The sequence below is a fragment of the Mus pahari genome, chromosome 13 (assembly GCF_900095145.1).
Source record: "Mus pahari chromosome 13, PAHARI_EIJ_v1.1, whole genome shotgun sequence".
NCBI lineage: Eukaryota > Metazoa > Chordata > Mammalia > Rodentia > Muridae > Mus > Mus pahari.
This window is the reverse complement of record NC_034602.1, coordinates 89,101,343-89,120,203: the sequence shown is the minus strand read 5'-3', so window position 1 is coordinate 89,120,203 and position 18,861 is coordinate 89,101,343. Positions and strand designations below refer to the sequence as shown.

General features: G+C 43.2%; 1 protein-coding gene across 1 annotated transcript in view; it reads left to right on the top strand.

Annotated features, from left to right (window-relative positions):
- The window catches only part of Hpse (heparanase), a 41,311-nt gene that overhangs the window by 18,467 nt on the left and 3,983 nt on the right, over window positions 1-18,861 (top strand). The window contains exons 4-11 of the mRNA XM_021210748.1: window positions 4,229-4,402; window positions 6,948-7,116; window positions 8,404-8,451; window positions 9,827-9,920; window positions 10,336-10,442; window positions 11,551-11,665; window positions 14,276-14,394; window positions 16,927-17,073. Coding sequence (XP_021066407.1) covers window positions 4,229-4,402; window positions 6,948-7,116; window positions 8,404-8,451; window positions 9,827-9,920; window positions 10,336-10,442; window positions 11,551-11,665; window positions 14,276-14,394; window positions 16,927-17,073 — 973 coding nt within the window. The remainder of the gene's footprint in view (window positions 1-4,228; window positions 4,403-6,947; window positions 7,117-8,403; window positions 8,452-9,826; window positions 9,921-10,335; window positions 10,443-11,550; window positions 11,666-14,275; window positions 14,395-16,926; window positions 17,074-18,861) is intronic.

Here is an 18,861-nt window from a genome sequence, read left to right as displayed (position 1 = left end):
GTATGGACACCTCCTTACTTACCCCCCTTCTCCTTCGGCTGGAGCTCTGCAAGCGAGAGGCGGCGCTGGCGTTGGAGAGCTGCAGCGGCGCCGCAAAGGCTGCAAACACAATTGAAAGATGGCTGACACCGAGGCTTTCCCATACACACGCCCGCAACCAACTTTTAATGAGTGTTCAACTTCTCTCTAGCCCACCACCCAGCAGAGGTAGTGGAAGAGATGAGTTATTAGGATGCGGGGGAGGGGGGAGTGGACCTGTTCAGCAATAGTTCTTTGGGGGTGAGCTCGATCTTCCCTGGCAGCATTTAGTCCCATAGCAAACACCAAATACTACTCAGCAGCTGCAGTCCAGTCCTCTCAGGAGCAGGCACCGGGCAGCTGTAGTTCAATCCTGAAGAAACCACCAGGCTTGCCAACCGGCCTGAGGTGAGGCCGCAGATGCAGCAAGCTGCTGCAGGAGCCCCACAGGCAGTTCTTGGGCAGCATTACCACAAGTTGAGCTCAACAATGCTGTGTAAGGCAAACCGATACATGCGAGTCTTTAGTGAAGAATAGTTAGGTGCAACAAACCAAACCAAAGCTCAGTGCTCCTCTCCCACTGTCTGTGGGGTCGTATTTATCCTCCTTTATCACAGGTCTTTCCATGTGTTTGCTATAGCCAAACATCCTCTCACCTGTGTCTGCTTCAGGAAAACATCTCTCACCTGTGTGCCCCAGCAAACCATCATTTGACCTGACTGACTTTCCAAAGAAACTAGAAGTTTCCACTTCACTCCACCATTCCAGGATGTTATCTGTCCTTGGGCAAGTGGGGCAGGCATTTTTTTAAAAATGGATCTCTTAAATACAGTAATTTAAACTTAAAACATAACTTTAGCATCCACAGTATTGCATACATGAACTTCCAGTACATTTGGAAGAATTTAAAGAATCAGGCGAAGAGAGAAGCATGAAGAGAATAGACTGTGCAAAGTGGGCATGCCAGTCCTTTTGGAAATGAGAACTAGGCAACCATGGTGCCTTACACCTGTATTTATTATCTGTCTGTCTGTCTATCCATCTATCTATTTATTTAATGGTTTTGTTTTCCAAAAAGTTTTCACATGTTTGTTTTGTCATTGTTTGAGATAGGGTTTCACTTTGAGGCCCAGGCTAGCCCCAAACTCTTGATTCTTCTGCCGCAGGCTTCCAGGTACTAGGACCCCAGTTTATGCCACTAAGCATGGCTCTCAGCCTTGCTATTTGGAGTAAATGTGTCTGGTTCTCGCTTGGGACCACGTGTGCCCTGGAGGGTAAACTGTCGCTCCTGCTCCTCCTGCTCTCATCTGTCATTGGCAGAGGTGAACCCGTGACTCAGGTTGATGATCCCCGACCCACTTTCTGCATCTCACTTGCGTATTGCAAGTGATCATGGGCATGACTGCCGGCAGCTAAGCTACAGTTTGTGGTAGGCTCTTTTGATAAGTGTAGATTACTGGACTTGATCTACATGTATTACTAACGACTGATGAGGAATAGCGAAGCCGAACCCAATGTGGAGGTAGGCAAGCAGGTGAGCTGTGTAGACCTCATAGCAAAGTGAGTGTGGAGGTTTGAGCTCAAGGCTAGAACCTTTGCTCCGCCCCCTCTCCTGCCCAGTCCAGGCTGTAGGCATCTTTATTAACCAATCACGGATAATGTGGGGGGCGGATTTACACAACAAAAGCTGGTATACGTGAGGATCAGCTCATCTTGGAGGAATCAGAGCTTACGAGTCTGAAACTGCACTGCTATGGTTAAAAGGTAATTCAGGCAAAGACTTAGAGGCCAAAGAAAGCAAAGCCACTTTTTAAAAAAAATATATGATTTTGTGTGTCTTTTTCTGAAAGATATGATTATGGAGACATAAATGAAGTAATGACCATCTACTATAGACTAGGAAGATTTAAAAAGTAAGAAAGAGAGATCTATAACAGAAATAAGTAGACTAAAGACAGGTTCACTTAAGAAATAGGAGTCTACACTCACAGGACAAGGGTGTCTTAGTCAGGGTTTCCATTCCTGCACAAACATCATGACCAAGAAGCAAGTCAGAGAGGAAAGGGTTTATTTGGTTTACACTTCCATACTGCTGTTCATCACCAAGGAAGTCAGGACTGGAACTCAAGCAGGTCAGGAAGCAGGAGCTGATGCAGAGGCCATGGAGGGATGTTCTTTACTGACTTGCTTCTCCTGGGATGCTCAGCCTGCTCTCTTATAGAACCAAGACTACCAGCCCAGAGATGGCACCACCCACAAGGGGACCTCCAACCCTTGATCACTAATTGAGAAAATGTCTTACAGCTGAATCTCATGGAGGCATTCCCAACTGAAGCTCCTTTCTCTGTGATAACTCCAGTCTGTGTCAAGTTGACACAAAACTAGCCAGTACACAAGGGATAGGAATAATCCTAGAGACAATGGAAGGTGACTTTCCTATGTGCTCACACTTAGCACGTTCTCTGAGCACTCCAAGTGGCAGATGCCCTAACATCCTCACAGGCATGTCATTAATTATTTAAGGATCATATGCAAGTGTGCACTTTTACCCTGGACTTACTATAATCAGGAAATATTAGAGAGGTTTATCGAAGTGAGAACCCCTCTGTAAGGTAGGAGGCAAAGCCATCTGTCCCGATGGAATCAGCAACCCTTTCCTCCACGAGAGAGTACTTCCTAGAAAATGAAAAATAACCATTCAAAGTCTTCCACAGTGACTTTATGGAAAGAGTTAAGTTAGTGTTTTCATTTTAGGCACAGCTCAACAACCTTAAAAGAACTAGTTCACTTAGCTTGTTCAAAAAGTCCAAGGAATGCCTAACAAGGCCTTTAGGGTTTTTGTTGTTGTTGTTGTTTGTTGTTGTTGTTGTTGTTGTTGTTTTTAAAGAGACAGGAATGATTTCAAACCACTGTGACTTTCATCTATCCTCCCATGTTTTAATAGTGAACGCATTTCTAAGAGACAAGTGTAACTAAGTAACTAAGCATAACTAAGTCTCTCCTAGTGTGTTATAAGTATTTTACCATGAAAAAGAAAACCTGTATGTAAGAAATCTTTATCAAATTAGTTCTTCAATTATTTCAGGAACAATCCGGAAAATGATTCCCTAATGAAGCAGGGGTGGGGATAATTTAGCATCTCATTTCAGTGCTTTCTGAGGCAAAGCCACTTTTAAGGAGAAAGTTTTAACATTTACCAGATAGAGAGGTGTGTGTGTCTGTGTGTGTGTGTGTGTGTGTGTGTGTGTGTGTGTGTTTAAACTATAAGAGTTCTTGAGTGAATTTCTGCAAAGTAAGTGATTTGAGAATTTATGTGAAAATCACAGAGACTTATTACACCTCTGATACCCAATTCAAAGACCACAGTTAAAATTGTATTGTTGGGCTGGAGAGATGGCTCAGCGGTTAAGAGCACGGACTGCTCTTCTGAAGGTCCTGAGTTCAATTCCCAGCAACCACTTGGTGGCTCACAACCATCCATAAATAGATCTGGCACCCTCTTCTGGAGTGTCTGAAGACAGCTACAGTGTACTTACATATAATAAATAAATCTTTTTAAAACATTGTATTGTTGAGGACAGAGATATGTCTTTGTGGCTGCTCTTCCTCAGGACCTGGGCTCAATGCCCAGGAAAACACGGCAGCTCACAACCATCTGTAACTCCAGTGCCAGGGAATTCGACGCCCTTTTCTGACCTCTTAAGGCATTACATGGTGGTGCACAGACATGCGTGTAGGCATGCATGGGTGGTTATCCATACACATAAAATAAAGATGAAAGTGTAAAAACTTAAAATTGTATTGTTGACACTCTCAAAACTGAAGTAGAAAGCCACAATTGCCAGTGCTTAGGAGCTGGAGGCGAAAGGATTAGAAGTGAAGGCCCTTCTAGTCTGGACAGTGGGTTTGCGGCCTGAACAGAATCCTTGGCTTCCTACATGTTAATCAAATATTCTACCATCTGAGCTACGACCCCAGTCCAGGCCTTTCTTTTGTGACCGCTTGTCCAGGTGTGCACTGCTTAGGTGTAACTACAGTCATTCATTAGGAATAGAATTCCTTGACTAAACAATATAGAGAAAACTCATGAAGAACAAGCCCAGAGGTAGTCATTACATCAACAATGTAACTAAGCGCTGCCTTTGGCAACAATGTAACTAAATGCTGCCTTTGGCAACAATGTAACTAAATACCCCCTTTTGTCTTTCAGGAAGCTCAGTGGACATGCTCTACAGTTTTGCCAAGTGCTCGAGGTTAGACCTGATCTTTGGTCTAAATGCATTACTACGAACCCCAGACTTACGGTGGAACAGCTCCAACGCCCAGCTTCTCCTCGACTACTGCTCTTCCAAGGGTTATAACATCTCCTGGGAACTGGGCAATGGTATGTACCCAGGGACAGTTCACTCACAAATACATTCCCTTGATGATATTTTTCTCTTTTTATATTCCGGCAGTCTCCAACTCATTTTTTGAGGCAGTGTCTTTTACTGAACTTAGAACTCAATGATTAGCTAGATTATCTTTGGCCACTGAGTCCCGGGCTCCCTGTCTCTGCCGCCCAGCCATTGCTGGGTTATAGGCGTACTGCTATGCCAAGCATTTCATGTGTGTCCTAGGAATATGAACTCAGGCCTTCTTGCTTTCTACAGCAAGCACTTTGTTAATTGAGCCATTGCCCCACCCTAAATGCTGGTGGTGCTGGTTACATCTGTTTCTCTCTCTTTCTCTCTTTCTTTCTCTCTTTCTTTCTCTCTTCTTCTTCTTCTTCTTCTTCTTCTTCTTCTTCTTCTTCTTCTTCTTCTTCTTCTTCTTCTTCTTCTTCCTTCCTTCCTTCCTTCCTTCCTTTCTTTTTCTTTCTTTTTCTCCCTTCCTTTCTTTTTCAAATATGTATTATTATTATTATTATTATTATCATCATTATTATTTATTACATATGTGATAGGGGAAAGTCACATGCCACAGCACACACATGAATAGGTCAGAGGACAGTTTTGCGAAGTTGGTTCTGTCCTTCCAGCTCCACGTGTGTTCTATGGAATGCTTCACCAGACAGGCCTTCTCATTAGCACATCTTCATGGTATTTTGAGATAAGAAAAACTACAGGAACTATCAGCTCCTGGCTTCCCCCCAGATTCCCATAAGCCTTGCAGTCTTTTAAACCTCTGTGCTTAGCACACTGGACTTGATTAATATCTCTCTCTCTCTCTCTCTCTCTCTCTCTCTCCTGGGTTGACCACTATAAAGCATACTCTCTAAAACAATAGGCAATAGAAATTATTTCTTCCAGGCTGGAGAGATGACTCAGCAGTTAATAGCATTGACTGCTCTTCCAGAGGTCCTGAGTTCAATTCCCAGCAACCACATGGTGGCTCATAACCATCTGTAATGGGATCTGATGCCCTCTTCTGCTGTGTCTAAAGACAGCGACAGTGTACTTATATGCATAAAATAAATAAATTAATTAAAATATAAAATAAATTATTTCTTCCACAAGTTGCTTTCAGTTATTGCAACAGAAAGTAGCCACTACACTCCCAACCACGTTCCAACTTCCCTTTTATGCTCAAACTGTCTTGAAGTTTCCGGCATAGATTATAGAGGGTTGTGAGCCACCAGATAGGTCCAGGCCATATGGAAGAGCAGCCTGCGCTCTCCACTGTCGAGCTGTCTCTCCAGTCCCAAGGATCTTATAAGTCCAACAAACATGTTAGTCAGATTTATTCAAAATATTTATAGGAGAATTTTTCCATACATCAATCAATAATGCTAAATGTGAAGTGTCAAAACAAAATTCATCATTTGATGAGCGCCTGCTGTTTGGGCAGACACTGTCCTACACATAATAGTCTTCTCCCTGCCTACTCTTCTTCTTTCTTGTTGTCTTCTCTCTCTCTCTCTCTCTCTCTCTCTCTCTCTCTCTCTCTCTCTCTCTCCCTCTCTCTCTGTCTCCCCATGTGTTTGTGTTTACATGCTAGTGTGTGTGTGTGTATGTGTGTATGTATGTTTACATGCTAGTATGCTTAGCCTCATATGCACGAACATGCAAAAGCTGGAGAACACCCTAAAGTACCATTCCTTGGGTACCTTCTACCTTTTCGTGTGTGAGCAAGACATGGTCTCTCATTCACCTGGAACTCACCTTGTAGACTAGCGCTGGAGAGCGAGCCACAGAGGTCCTCTTGTCTCTGCCTCTACAGTGCCAGGTTTACAAATGTGCCACTGTGTCTGGCTTTATTACAGGAGTCTGGGGATCAAATTCGGGTCCCCCTGCTTCAAGGCTGGAGTTTTACGGACTGCGCTATGTCCCTAGCCCTTGTTTTTCTATTGTTCTTTGTAAGGGAATAAATAGAAATCAGGCTACTAAATCCTGGATGTAAGCTACCTTCCAAATGCCCATCGATTTAGCATCTCTCTGATTGACTTGAATTTGTTTACCCCGCCCTCACGCATGATTCAAATGTTTACATTTTCAAGCTCTCCTCTTTAATAACTTTCCTTGACTTTTAAAAAAAGATTTATTTATTTATTTTATGTATATGAGTACACTGTAGCTGTACAGATGGTGGTGAGCCATCATGTGGTTGCTGAGAATTGAACTCAGGACCTCTGTTCGCTTGGGCCCTGCTCCGGCCCAAAGTTTTACTTATTATTATATATAAGTACACTGTAGCTGTCTTCAGACACACCAGAAGAGGGCATCAGATCTCATTATGGATGGTTATGAGCCACCATGTGATTTTTGGGATTTGAACTCAGAACCTTCAGAAGAGCAGTCAGTGCTCTTAACCGCTGAGCCATCACAACAACCCCTTTCCTTGACTTTTGATCCTAGGTTTTGCAGTTTGAGAAATGCTTGTTGCTGTATGCTTGTGTTTAAAGAAAGATGTTCAGGTAAGAGGTGAGTGTGAGATTTGCTGTCTTTCAGAGCCCAACAGTTTCTGGAAGAAAGCTCACATTCTCGTTGATGGGTTGCAGTTAGGAGAAGACTTTGTGGAGTTGCGTAAACTTCTACAAAGGTCAGCTTTCCAAAATGCAAAACTCTATGGTCCTGATATCGGACAGCCTCGAGGGAAGACAGTTAAACTGCTGAGAAGGTAGGAACTGGGAATGTACAACTTTCTCTTTCTCTCTCTCTCTCTCTCTCTCTCTCTCTCTCTCTCTCTCTCCTTCCCTCCCTCCCTCCTCCTCATCCTCCTCCTCCGCCTCCGCCTCTTCTCTTCTTCCTTTTCTTCCTCTTCCCCTTCCTCTTCTCCTTCCTCCTCCTCCCCTCCACTTCCTCCTTCTTCCCCTCCTCCTGTTTTCTTGGACTTTCAAGACAGGGTTTCTCTGTGTAGCCCCAGCTGTCCTGGGACTGGTTATATAGACCAGGGTGGCTTAGAACCCAGCGATTTACCTCCGCCTTCTGAATTCTGGGATTAAAGGTAGATGCCACCACCACCTGGAGCCTTCTTACTTTTTTTTTTTTTTTTTTTTTGAGACAGGGTTTCTCTGTGTAGCCCTGGCTGTCCTGGAACTCACTCTGTAGACCACGCTGGCCTCAAACTCAGAAATTCGCCTGCCTCTGCCTCCTGAGAGCTGGGATTAAAGGCGTGTGCCGCCACGCCCGGCTGACCTTCTTACTTTTTTAATGCTTAAAAAAAAAAAAAAAGTGTACTTAAAATTACCCACTGAAGTGAGTTTAGATGGTCCCAATTTTGTTGACAGCAGCCAAAACATTGTATGAAGAGGCAGTTGAGCATGTGCCTTCTGTCAGGCCCAAGTAGGAGATTGCTGTGGGCCATATCAACGTCCCAGAGTCTCCTCTCGGCCTGTTTGATCTGACTCTTGCTGGTGTTGACATAAACAATGAGCTGGATCGTGTTGATGAATTCTATCTTCTCTGTGACTGACTCAGAGGTCTGGGGGAACCAGATGAGGGCAGAGGGATCAAGCTTGTTCCTCTGGGAGATGCTGTCACTGAGGTACACAGATTGCTTCTGGAGCTGCAGGTCTTGGGCAGTGGAAGGGGGGTGATGGGCAGCTCTTCTTTCAGTGGTCTTGGCTTGCAGTGGCCTTGGCTTTAGCTTCAGCTCTGAGAGGGACAGGGGTTTCCTTAGCTTTTGCTGCTCTCTTGGCAAGAAAGCAGAACCACTCTTCTTCCCGGGGAGAATCCCCAGTTGTCCACATAGTAGTAAACAGTTTGCTGCTTAATTATATGGGTTATCAAAAGAGGAACCATTGGCTTAAAATCCCGAGGATTCTGGAGCAAATGTCAAGCTGGATTAGGATGTTTGTGTTGCCCAAGACTCACGGCATAACCAGCCATCTTTAGGGAATAAAGCTCTTCTGAAGCACACGTTTGTCTGAGGGAATGCGCCCTCACCACGGAACGTTTCTTCTAGTTTCCTGAAGGCTGGTGGAGAAGTGATCGACTCTCTTACATGGCATCAGTAAGTACTCACATTGCAATATCCCGTTATTAACGTCAGTTTGTTTAATGACACCCCCCCCATGCCTCCGTGATGTAATTATACAATGGGCTGGAGAGCTGGCTCAGCAGTTAAGAGTGCCACTTGCTGTTCTTACAGAGGACTTGGGTTTGGGTCCTGGCTCACAACCGTCTGTGACTCCATTTCCAGGAGGTCCCTTTTCTGGCCTCCAAGGGCACTACACATACATGTGCATATAACTCATACACATTTACACATACACATTTACACACACACAAACAAATATAAGTTGGGTGTGGTGGTTCACATCTTTAATCTTTGCACTCAGAAGATCTCTGTGAGTTCAAGTCCAGCCTGGTCCAGGCCAACCAAGGGTGAGACTGTGTCTCTAAATAAATAAACAAATAGTTTTTTGTTTTGTTTTGTTTTGTTTTGTTTTTTAGATAGAGAGATGTTTTTTCTGATGTTGGTTTGGTTTTCTGTTTTGATTTTTTTTGAGATAAAGTCTCTGTGTAGCCCCCCCCCCTTTCTTTTTGGTTTTTTGAGACAGGGTTTCTGTGTGCAGCCCTGGCTGGCCTGGAACTCACTCTGTAGCCCAGGCTGCCCTCAGACTCAGAAATCCACCTGCCTCTGCCTCCCGAGTGCCGAGATTAAAGGTGTGCGCCACCACCTCCTGCCAAAAGAATAAGAATTCTTAATGCTGAAAAGGTAATTCCAGTTATATTTATTGTGATTTTTGCCTGACTGCTGATTGACTTTTAAAAGTTCAAGTAATAAACAGGCAGCATTTTGAATGTCATTATGCAAAAAAATTAATATTAATAAAACAAATGTAATGTTGTTTTAAATAATGTGGTAGTTCTTAAAAAGATTGAGGTACATGGCCAACTGAGCCATGAGCTACAGAAGCAGGTAAAACCAGTTGCTTGGCAAAGAATGAGTAACCTTAGTATCTGTATTCTGCCTGTCTCTTCTTCTTCTTCTTCTTTTTTTTTTTTAAAGATCTATTTATTTATTTATTATATGTGTTTACGCTGTAACTGTCTTCAGACACTCCAGAAGAGAGCATCAGACTTCATTACAGATGATTGTGAGCCACCATGTGGTTGCTGGGATTTGAACTCAGGACCTTCGGAAGAGCAGTCGGTGCTCTTAACCGCTGAGCCATCTCACCGGCCCTGCCTATCTCTTCTTAAGGTGGAAGAGCTGATATATAGTTATTTAGATAAAGTAGACCCTTCCCCGTGTTAGTTCCTCTCTGGAAGAACTGTCTTTTTTAAAAAATAATAATGCTGAGAAAGGGTATGAAGAAGAACAAGGTTCACAACTGACTTAACAGCAGGGAGTAATTTTCATTTTTTTCTGAATAATTTAGCTATTACTTGAATGGACGTGTTGCTACCAAAGAAGATTTTCTGAGCTCTGATGTGCTGGACACTTTTATTCTATCTGTGCAAAAAATTCTTAAGGTAATAGTCTATCTGAATTTTTCGTGCCACACCAGCCTCTATGACATGGTCTAACGATGTCTATGGATATATGTATTGACATTTTTTTCCTACTTTTAAAGAGTTAGCACTATGTCTCCTTACTCATTTTCCTCTTAAGCATTAGATACTTTTTAGTTGTGATGATTAGAAATTGAAATACTTCTAACGGCCTTTTAGTGGAGTTAATTATTATAGACCATATTTATTCATCCCCTGCCTGTACCTTAGTAGGCCCATAAAAGAGAAAGATGAAGACCTGAGTGGTTACCGATGTAACCTGAGTGATTACCGATGTAACTACTAGGACAGATGAGCCTGCAGATGCAACGCTCTGTGCGATGTTCACGCTCAGCACTGAGGTGGCTGACCTGTTTGCAATGACCTCGTTCCTCAGGTCACTAAGGAGATCACACCTGGCAAGAAGGTCTGGTTGGGAGAGACGAGCTCTGCCTACGGCGGCGGTGCGCCCTTGCTGTCCAACACCTTTGCAGCTGGCTTTATGTGAGTGAGACTGTGCGGCCTTCTCTTCTGCGTCCGCCAATGGCGGCCAGACCCGCTTCAAGTACAGTCTCTGAGGGAGAGCCCTAAAACTGTGTGCCAAGGACTTAGAAATACAAGTGGTTTTCCAGGCTGGAGAGATGGCTCAATGGTTAGGAACGGTGGCGGCAGATACAGGCCGGGGGTTCGAGTCCCAGCACCCACGTGGTACTCCAGTTTTAGGAGATTCAGTGTCCTCTTACAGTCTCCACGGGCACCAGGTATGCACACGGTGCACAGACATGCATACAGGCAAGAACATCATGCACTTTTATCTAAAGTTTGCTAAACCTTGTTGGACATCTTTAATTAGTGTCCCCAGCCAACCACATATAAAGTTTTCTTGTTGTTTGTTTTTGTTTCGTTTTTTTTGTTTTTAATCAAGTTTGGCTGGGCACGATGGCACATATTTGGAATTCTATTTACTTAGGAAGCTGGGGCAGAAGGATTGCACGTTCAAGATCTGATTGGACTACTGCGCGAGTTCAAGGCCAGACTCGGCAGCTAAGGGGTCTTGTATCAAAATAAAAGCAAGCAATGGGGCCTGAAGATATAAGTCTGTGATAGAGAACTTGCTAGATGGAGTGTTCACAGGATCCGAGCTTGAGCCTTCCGCGTTCCTGAGGGCACAGGGAACTAAGGAAAAGATGGAGTTTGCCATTCGCAGAGGGTGTGGGGGAGATGATCCTTAGCGGTTTGGGCGTGGTTCTGTGTGGCTGACATTTGACGTCACTGTTGACAGCTGTTCCTCCCCCACCCCCAACCCCTTTGAAACAACTGGATAAGGAGCTGTCTGTGGGATGGGAGGATTTAATTCTGCTCTGTAGAAGATGTCTTGCCCTCGAGGAAACAACTGCAGTCAATGAACATCATTCTAAGCAGAGCACATTACCGCATGGGAGGGTGTGGGCGTCCGCCACCATCTCATCAGAACGACTCATTGGCAATTAATGCCTGTTCTTATGGTTTCCTGTCAATTCCTCCTCCCACCTAGATGAACGAATCTACGCGTAATTCGAATGGAATGGCTTTGTTTTCCGATCTAAAGAGAACTCTTGTCACTCTGTCCCAGGTGGCTGGATAAATTGGGCCTGTCAGCCCAGATGGGCATAGAAGTCGTGATGAGGCAGGTGTTCTTCGGAGCAGGCAACTACCACTTGGTGGATGAAAACTTCGAGCCCTTACCTGTAAGTGACCTCACTCCCCTGCACCTGTGAGTAGAGCGAAGCCTGCCCTGGACCCTGGACTAACCTCCGGGGAATAGTCTGTGCCTTCAGTAAAGAGCCATGTGTGGTAGAAGGACCCTTTGGGATTTTTTCCTTTCTTTTTTCTTTTTTTCCTTCCTTTTTTTTTTTTTTTTTTTTTGTGGCTCAAGAATAGAAATTAAGAATCGGGAATTATTTTTAAAATATTGTTCAAAACAAGAAAAAAAAAAGGCAAAAAAGCTGGGTGGTGGTAATCCCAGCCCTCAGGAGGCAGAGGCAGGGGGATCTCTGTGAGTTCAAGGCCAACCTGGTCTACAGAGTGAATTCCAGGACAGCCAGGGCTACACCTGTCTTGAAAAACAAAAACAAAAAAATCTACTTGGAGTATGGTGTACATTTTATTTAAAAATTTGAAAGAATGTTTTGCAATTTTAACAATTCAAAGCTAAAATCGCTATTCTAGGTGTGGAGGACAGCTCAGTGTGGGGAGGTGTTTATTGTATTTTGATTTTTTTTTTTTTTTTTGAGACAAGAACTCTCTACTATGTAGCTCAGGCTGTCCTGGAACTCACTCTGTACCTCAGGCTAGCCGTGTTCTCACAGAGATCCCCCTGCCTCTGCCTCCCAAGAGCTGGGGTTAAAGGTCCACACCACCACACTTGGCCCCTTTATTGCACTTTGAATCCTTAGAGATTATGAAAAGCCTGGTGCAGCAGCGTCATCTGTGATCCCAGAGCTCATGTGAGGAGAAGGGACATAGACTCAGAAGTCCTGGAAGTTTTGAGGCCAGATATTCTGGTGTATCTAGCAACAGGCAGAGAGATCAACAAGGAAGGCTGTTCACACTGACTTATTTATAAACTATGTATGGCAAACAACCTGTGCCTGCACTCATATACATAAATACCAAAATACACACACTCACACACACACACACACACACACACACACACTCGGGGGGAGGGGGAGTAGGAAATGTTGTGCTAGTTACTAGCAAAGATTTAGAACTTTTTATGATATCTAGGTGTAGTGACTCCTGCCAATAATCCCACTTGAGAGGCTGAGGCAGGAGAATCACCATGAGTTTAAAGCCATACAGATTACACAGTGTGTTTCAAGCCAGTCTGGGCAACAGAGTAACCTTGTGTCTCAACAACAGTGACAACAAATTATGTTATTAAGTCATGTCTAACTTTAAAACAGGCTAGGGTTATGTATTTGTTTTAAAAACACCACCCTAATAATTAACTATTTTTTCCATAATCTTCAAGTTTTGAAACAGGTATGGTGGGTGGTACATGCCTTTAATACCAGCTGACAGCAGCCTGGTCTACATAGTGAGTTCCAGTCCAGTAAAGAGCTACGTAGTGAAACCCTGTCTCATAAAAAAAAAATTATATGTGTATGTATGTGCTTATATAATAATCTTCAAGATATTATGAATAAAATTTTATTTTTACCTATCCTAAACTATATTTGATGCTAAATAAGGAAATTTAGCCTTTTATCCAAAGTTCTACCTTGTGTGTGTGTGAGTTTTGTGAGAGAATGTGACCTTACGTGTGTGTGAGTTCTGTGAGAGAGTGTGTTATGACTGTGGTTGTGTGTGTGTATCTAAAACTTAAGGTGTGATAACCATTTCCCTAAGAAGTATGATGTTGACCTTCTCACTCTATATCAATGGAAGCCAAGTGTGGGTGCACACCTGCGATCTGTTGACTGGTGAAAGGAGAAAATCAGACATTCAGGGCTAGCCTCCACTACACAGTAAATTTGAAGCCAGCCCAGGTTACATGATCCTATCTTTCAAATACAGAAAAAATAAGCAAACATATAAAATGACATTTGGAGATTTGTTTTCTAAGGATATTTTAATAGTACAGTTTTTAAAATGTATTTATTTATTTTATGTATATGAGTACATTGCAGCTGTCTTTTTTTTTTAGTCTTTTTTCTTGGTTTTTCAATGCAGCTGTCTTTAGACACACCAGAAGAGGGCTTCAGATCCCATTACAGATGGTTGTGAGCCACCATGTGGTTGCTGGGAATTGAACTCAGGACCTCTGGAAGAGCAGTCAGTGCTTTTAACTTCTGAGCCATCTCTCCAATCCTTAATGGTACAGTTTTTTTTTTTAATGTTTTAAAATTTTTATTTTATATGTCTAGGTGTTTTGCCTGCATTTATGTGTGCGCCCAACTTTCATACTCAGTGATCTCAGAGGCCAGGAGAAGGCGTTGCTTACCCGACGACTGAGTTACAAACCATTCTGAGCCACTGTGTAGGTTCTACGGTCTGAACCCTGGTCCTTCGGAAGAGCAGCCAGTGCTCTTAACTGCTGAGTCATCTCTCCTGCCCTTCTAGGAATGATTCTTCAGAGAGTGGTTTGAATATATTTAGCCAATACTTCAATTTCCTTGTGGAAAATAGTTGATTTATTCTTGTCAGAACTTATCCCATTTACTGTGGTCATGAAAACCCCTGGGGTAATTGTCACACTGGTATAGGATAGCTGCGTAGTTGACGCTGGCTTGTTCAGACACAAATGAGAAAATAACCAGCGATCTGTTTTCGGTTCCTCCCGAATGAATTAGGATTACTGGCTCTCTCTCCTGTTCAAGAAACTGGTAGGTCCCAGGGTGTTACTGTCACGAGTGAAAGGCCCAGACAGGAGGGAACTCCGAGTGTACCTGCACTGCACCAACGCCTATCAGTGAGTATGGAGCACCTCTTTCTCCCAACAGCAGACCTGCGTTAAGATCCAGCATCCATGTAGAAAAAGCCGGATGTGGCCATGTAGGCCTGTAACCACAGCACATTTGCATATGTGTGCACGAATTGCGTGCGCATGCACATGCACACGTGCACACAATTGCTCAAATGGGGGCTGAAGAGATGGCTCAGTAGTTCAGAGCACCAGCTGAGGACCCAGGTTCAATTTTCACCATCAGCACCCACATAAGTGACTTAAACTGTTTGTAACTCTCATTTTTTAAGGCATGCAATACTCTTGCTTCAGCAGGCGCCAGGCACACACGCAGTGTACATATATGCAGGCAGAACACTCATACACCTACACACAAATAAGTTTTTTAAAATAATAAAACTAGCCAGGCAGTGGTGACACACACCTTTAATCCCAACCTTGGGAAGCAGGGGCAGGCAGGTCCTTAATTTTCATCAGCCTGGTGTACTGAGCTAACTCCTGGCAGCCAGGGCTCAGAGAAACTTTGTCTCAAAAAACCTAAATAGATAAATAAGATTAAAAAAAGAACAATTGCTTAAATATAGGCATTTGCAACCTAGCAAAGATTCACAATTAAAAAGGATTCTAATTGTTACAACTATAATGAAAAAAATATCCTGAATTTTTCAGGAATGAACACAAGTGAAATATCACCACACTCAGATGAACTTGAGCGACTGACTATGAGGCTCAGTCTGTCACGGCTGATGGGCTAACACTAGCCCCAGAGCACTTACCATTTTTCATTTCTGGTGGCAGGGGGCTATCTGAATAAGAAGTAAGGAACGGTTGAAATGCATGAATTCTGGAAAAGTAGCTTTTGTTTTGTTTTGTTTAGAATGGAGTCTTACTAGATAGTCTTGACTGGCCTGGAATCTGTTCTGTAAACCAGGCTGCCTCTGTCTCCCACCCTCTCTGAGAAAATGCATACACCACCATGCTCCACCTTTGTTTGTTTTAATTATTTTTCTTTTCTTTTTTTCTTTAAAGATTTATTTATTTATTTATTACATGTAAGTACACTGTAGCTATCTTCAGACACTCCAGAAGAGGGAGTCAGATCTCGTTAAGGATGGTTGTGAGCTACCATGTGGTTGCTGGGATTTGAACTCTGCACCCTTGGAAGAGCAGTTGGGTGCTCTTACCCGCTGAGCCATCTCACCAGCCCCTTAATTATTTTTTAAAAGATTTTATTTATTTATTATATGTAAGTACACTGTAGCTGTCTTCAGACACTCCAGAAGAGGGTGTCAGATCTTGTTAGGGATGGTTGTAAGCCACCATGTGGTTGCTGGGATTTGAACTCCGCACCTTCGGAAGAACAGTTGGGTGCTCTTACCCACTGAGCCATCTCACCAGCCCCCCTTAATTATTTTTATTTTATGTGATTATTATATTTTGTGTGTTCTTGTATATGGGCATGTTCACATGTGGGGTGCACATGTGTATTCCTGGGTGTGCATATAGAAGCCAGTATTCTCAGGGGTCCTTCCTTGGGAGCCATCTACCTTTTGGTAGAGAAGGACAGGTCGCAGGCTTGGAACTTTGCCAAGTTTGTTAGGCTAGCCGGCCAGCAAGCTGGAGGGGGTCATGGCATGACTCTACCTCCCTTCCCACCATCACTAGAATGACAAGCATGAGCCATCTTGTCCAGCTTTTTACATGGTTTCTGGAGATTAAGCAAGTGTCTTACCAGCTTATCCATTTCCCCAGCCCTGTCTCAGTCAATTTATTTATTTATTTATTTATTTATTTATTTATTTGTTTCATGTATGAGTACACTGTAGTTGTCTTCAGACACACCAGAAGAGGGTGTCAGATCCCATTACAGATGGTTGTGAGCCACCATGTGGTTGCTGGGTATTGAACTCAGGACCTCTGGAAGAGCAGTCAGTGCTCTTAACCACTGAGCCATCTCTCCAACCCTCAGTCTTATTATTTTTATTTCATATGTATGGTGTTTGCCTACATGTGTTTGTGTACTGTGTGTGTGCCTGATGCCCGTGGAGGCCAGAAGAGAGCATCAGGTCTAAAACTAGAGGTACGGCAGTTGTGGACTGTCACGTTGGAGACTGAACCCTGGTCCTCTAGAGGAGCAGCAAGTGCTCTAACAGACTCCCATTCAGTCTTTTTATAAGATTAGGAATAGCTGTTCTTTATACAGTTTATAACGACTTCACATGAATAGATCTTATTATTATTAATCCTTTTTAATCCTTCCTATATATAAAATATGGCCCGGCTAAGGGCTTCTGGAGCTCCATGTAACAAAGGAGCAAAGTGTTCTCTCTTGGGAGGTGTTGGTGTGGAGAGCTGTACGCTTCTTGTTTCCAGAATAGGGCCACATGACCAGTCTAACGTCACCCGAGGAAAGGATGCTAATAGGTCCCATCCCCTTAGTGAATACGGGCACGCGGTGTGTCTGATTGCATGCATGTTCAAGTTTTCCATCAAATATATCAGACAAATAAGTGACTGAACTAACCTGTTTGCCTTTAGCCCACGATATCAGGAAGGAGATCTAACTCTGTATGTCCTGAACCTCCATAATGTCACCAAGCACTTGAAGGTACCGTCTCCGTTGTTCAGGAAACCGGTGGATACGTACCTTCTGAAGCCTTTGGGACCAGACGGATTACTTTCCAAGTGAGTAAAGTTTCCTGTTAACTGCAAACTTTATGTAAGTTTATTGGCATTTATTACAATGGAGCTGGGTTTTTCATGGAGGGGAAGAAAAGGGTAAGCATTGCATTCTAACATTTTTTTAATTTCAGAAATTCCATATATGAATACTTACGTTTACATAAGTGTAACTCCAGTGTAGAAAGATACAGACACAAACTAATAGTCAGCCTGGAAGAATATCTGCAATCCCAAATATCTTCACATATCAAGATCCATTCAGTATATTTAATTTTTTAAAATATTTTTTAAATTTTTTAAAAACAACTCTTAAATATATTTTAATCATATCCTTCTTTTCTCAAGTCCTTCCAGATCCCCTCCCCCTCCCTACCCACTCAGCTTTAAGTTCTTTCTCAAAACAACAACAAAAACAAAACAAAAACTCAATACGACAACAAAACCCCCAAGACTGAAAAAACAAAATGGAGCAATACCCAGAAATGGTGTTTGTTGTCTCCCACCAGGGGAAGCTAAGTGTGCCTCTCTATCGGAGGAAACTGTTCAGTTGTTAACCTTTACCCTAGTGGCTAGGTTTTCTTTCTTTCTTTCTTTCTTTCTTTCTTTCTTTCTTTCTTTCTTTCTTTCTTTCTTTCTTTCTTTCTTTCATTCATTTTAAAAAATACAACAAAATAAAATATAACATAAGACAGAAACGACCACATCAAAGTTAGAGAAGACAAACCAAGGAAAAGAGCCCCAAAGAAAGCAGATGAATCAGAGACCCGCTCCCTCTCACACTCGGGAGCCCCAGGAACCACATTCTACACCGCAGAGGACCCAGTGCAGACCTGTGCAGGCCCTGTGCATGCGTCTTCAGTCTCTGTGAGTTCATATGGGCTTTGCTCCCGCTGGTTGTTCAAGGATGGTGTCCTCCACCCCCTCTGACTCACGCAGTCTTTCTGCAGAGTTCCCTGAGAGAAGAGATTTGGTGCAGACCTCCTCCTTAGAGCCGAGTGTTCCCAGGTCTCTCAGTCCTGCACACTGTCTGCCTGTGGGTCTCAGTATGTGCTCCCATCTGCTGCAGGAGGAAGTTTCTCTGACGACACTGATCTATAGATGTAGCAGAATATCCTCCGGTTGTTTAGATGTAGCAGAATATCCTCCCATTGTTTAGATGTAGCAGAATATCCTCCGGTTGTTTAGATGTAGCAGAATATCCTCCAGTTGTTTAGATGTAGCAGAATATCCTCCAGTTGTTTAGACATAGCAGAATATCCTCCCGTTGTTTAGATGTAGCAGAATATCCAGTTGTTTGATCGCTACATTTTTGTTTGCTTATTTAAGACTGGTATTATTTGGCTTTACCCTAGGTCCCTGGGGTAATCTAGTCTTAGGTTCTTAGTCACCAAGTGTAGTGTCAGGTGTGGGTTCTATCTCATGGAGTGGGCCTTAAGTCAGATCAGTTATTGGCTGGTCACTCCCACAGGCTTTGTGCCACCACTGCTTTAATGTATCTTGTAGGCAGCACACCCTTGTAGGTAAAGGGCTTGTGGCTGATTGATGTTTATTGTGTGCAGAATATCTTCCAAATTTAGATTATTTGTTCTGAAAAAACATTCCTCTAGGTGATAGGCAGCCATAGGTGCTGAACCACACGTCTGATCTAGTAAGAGCATGTGAGTGGAACACAGGGCTGGATGGGGTTCTCCTGTAGTTCTCTCTCTCTCTCTCTCTCTCTCTCTCTCTCTCTCTCTCTCTCTCTGTGTGTGTGTGTGTTACACACACATTCACACACACATTCACACGGCA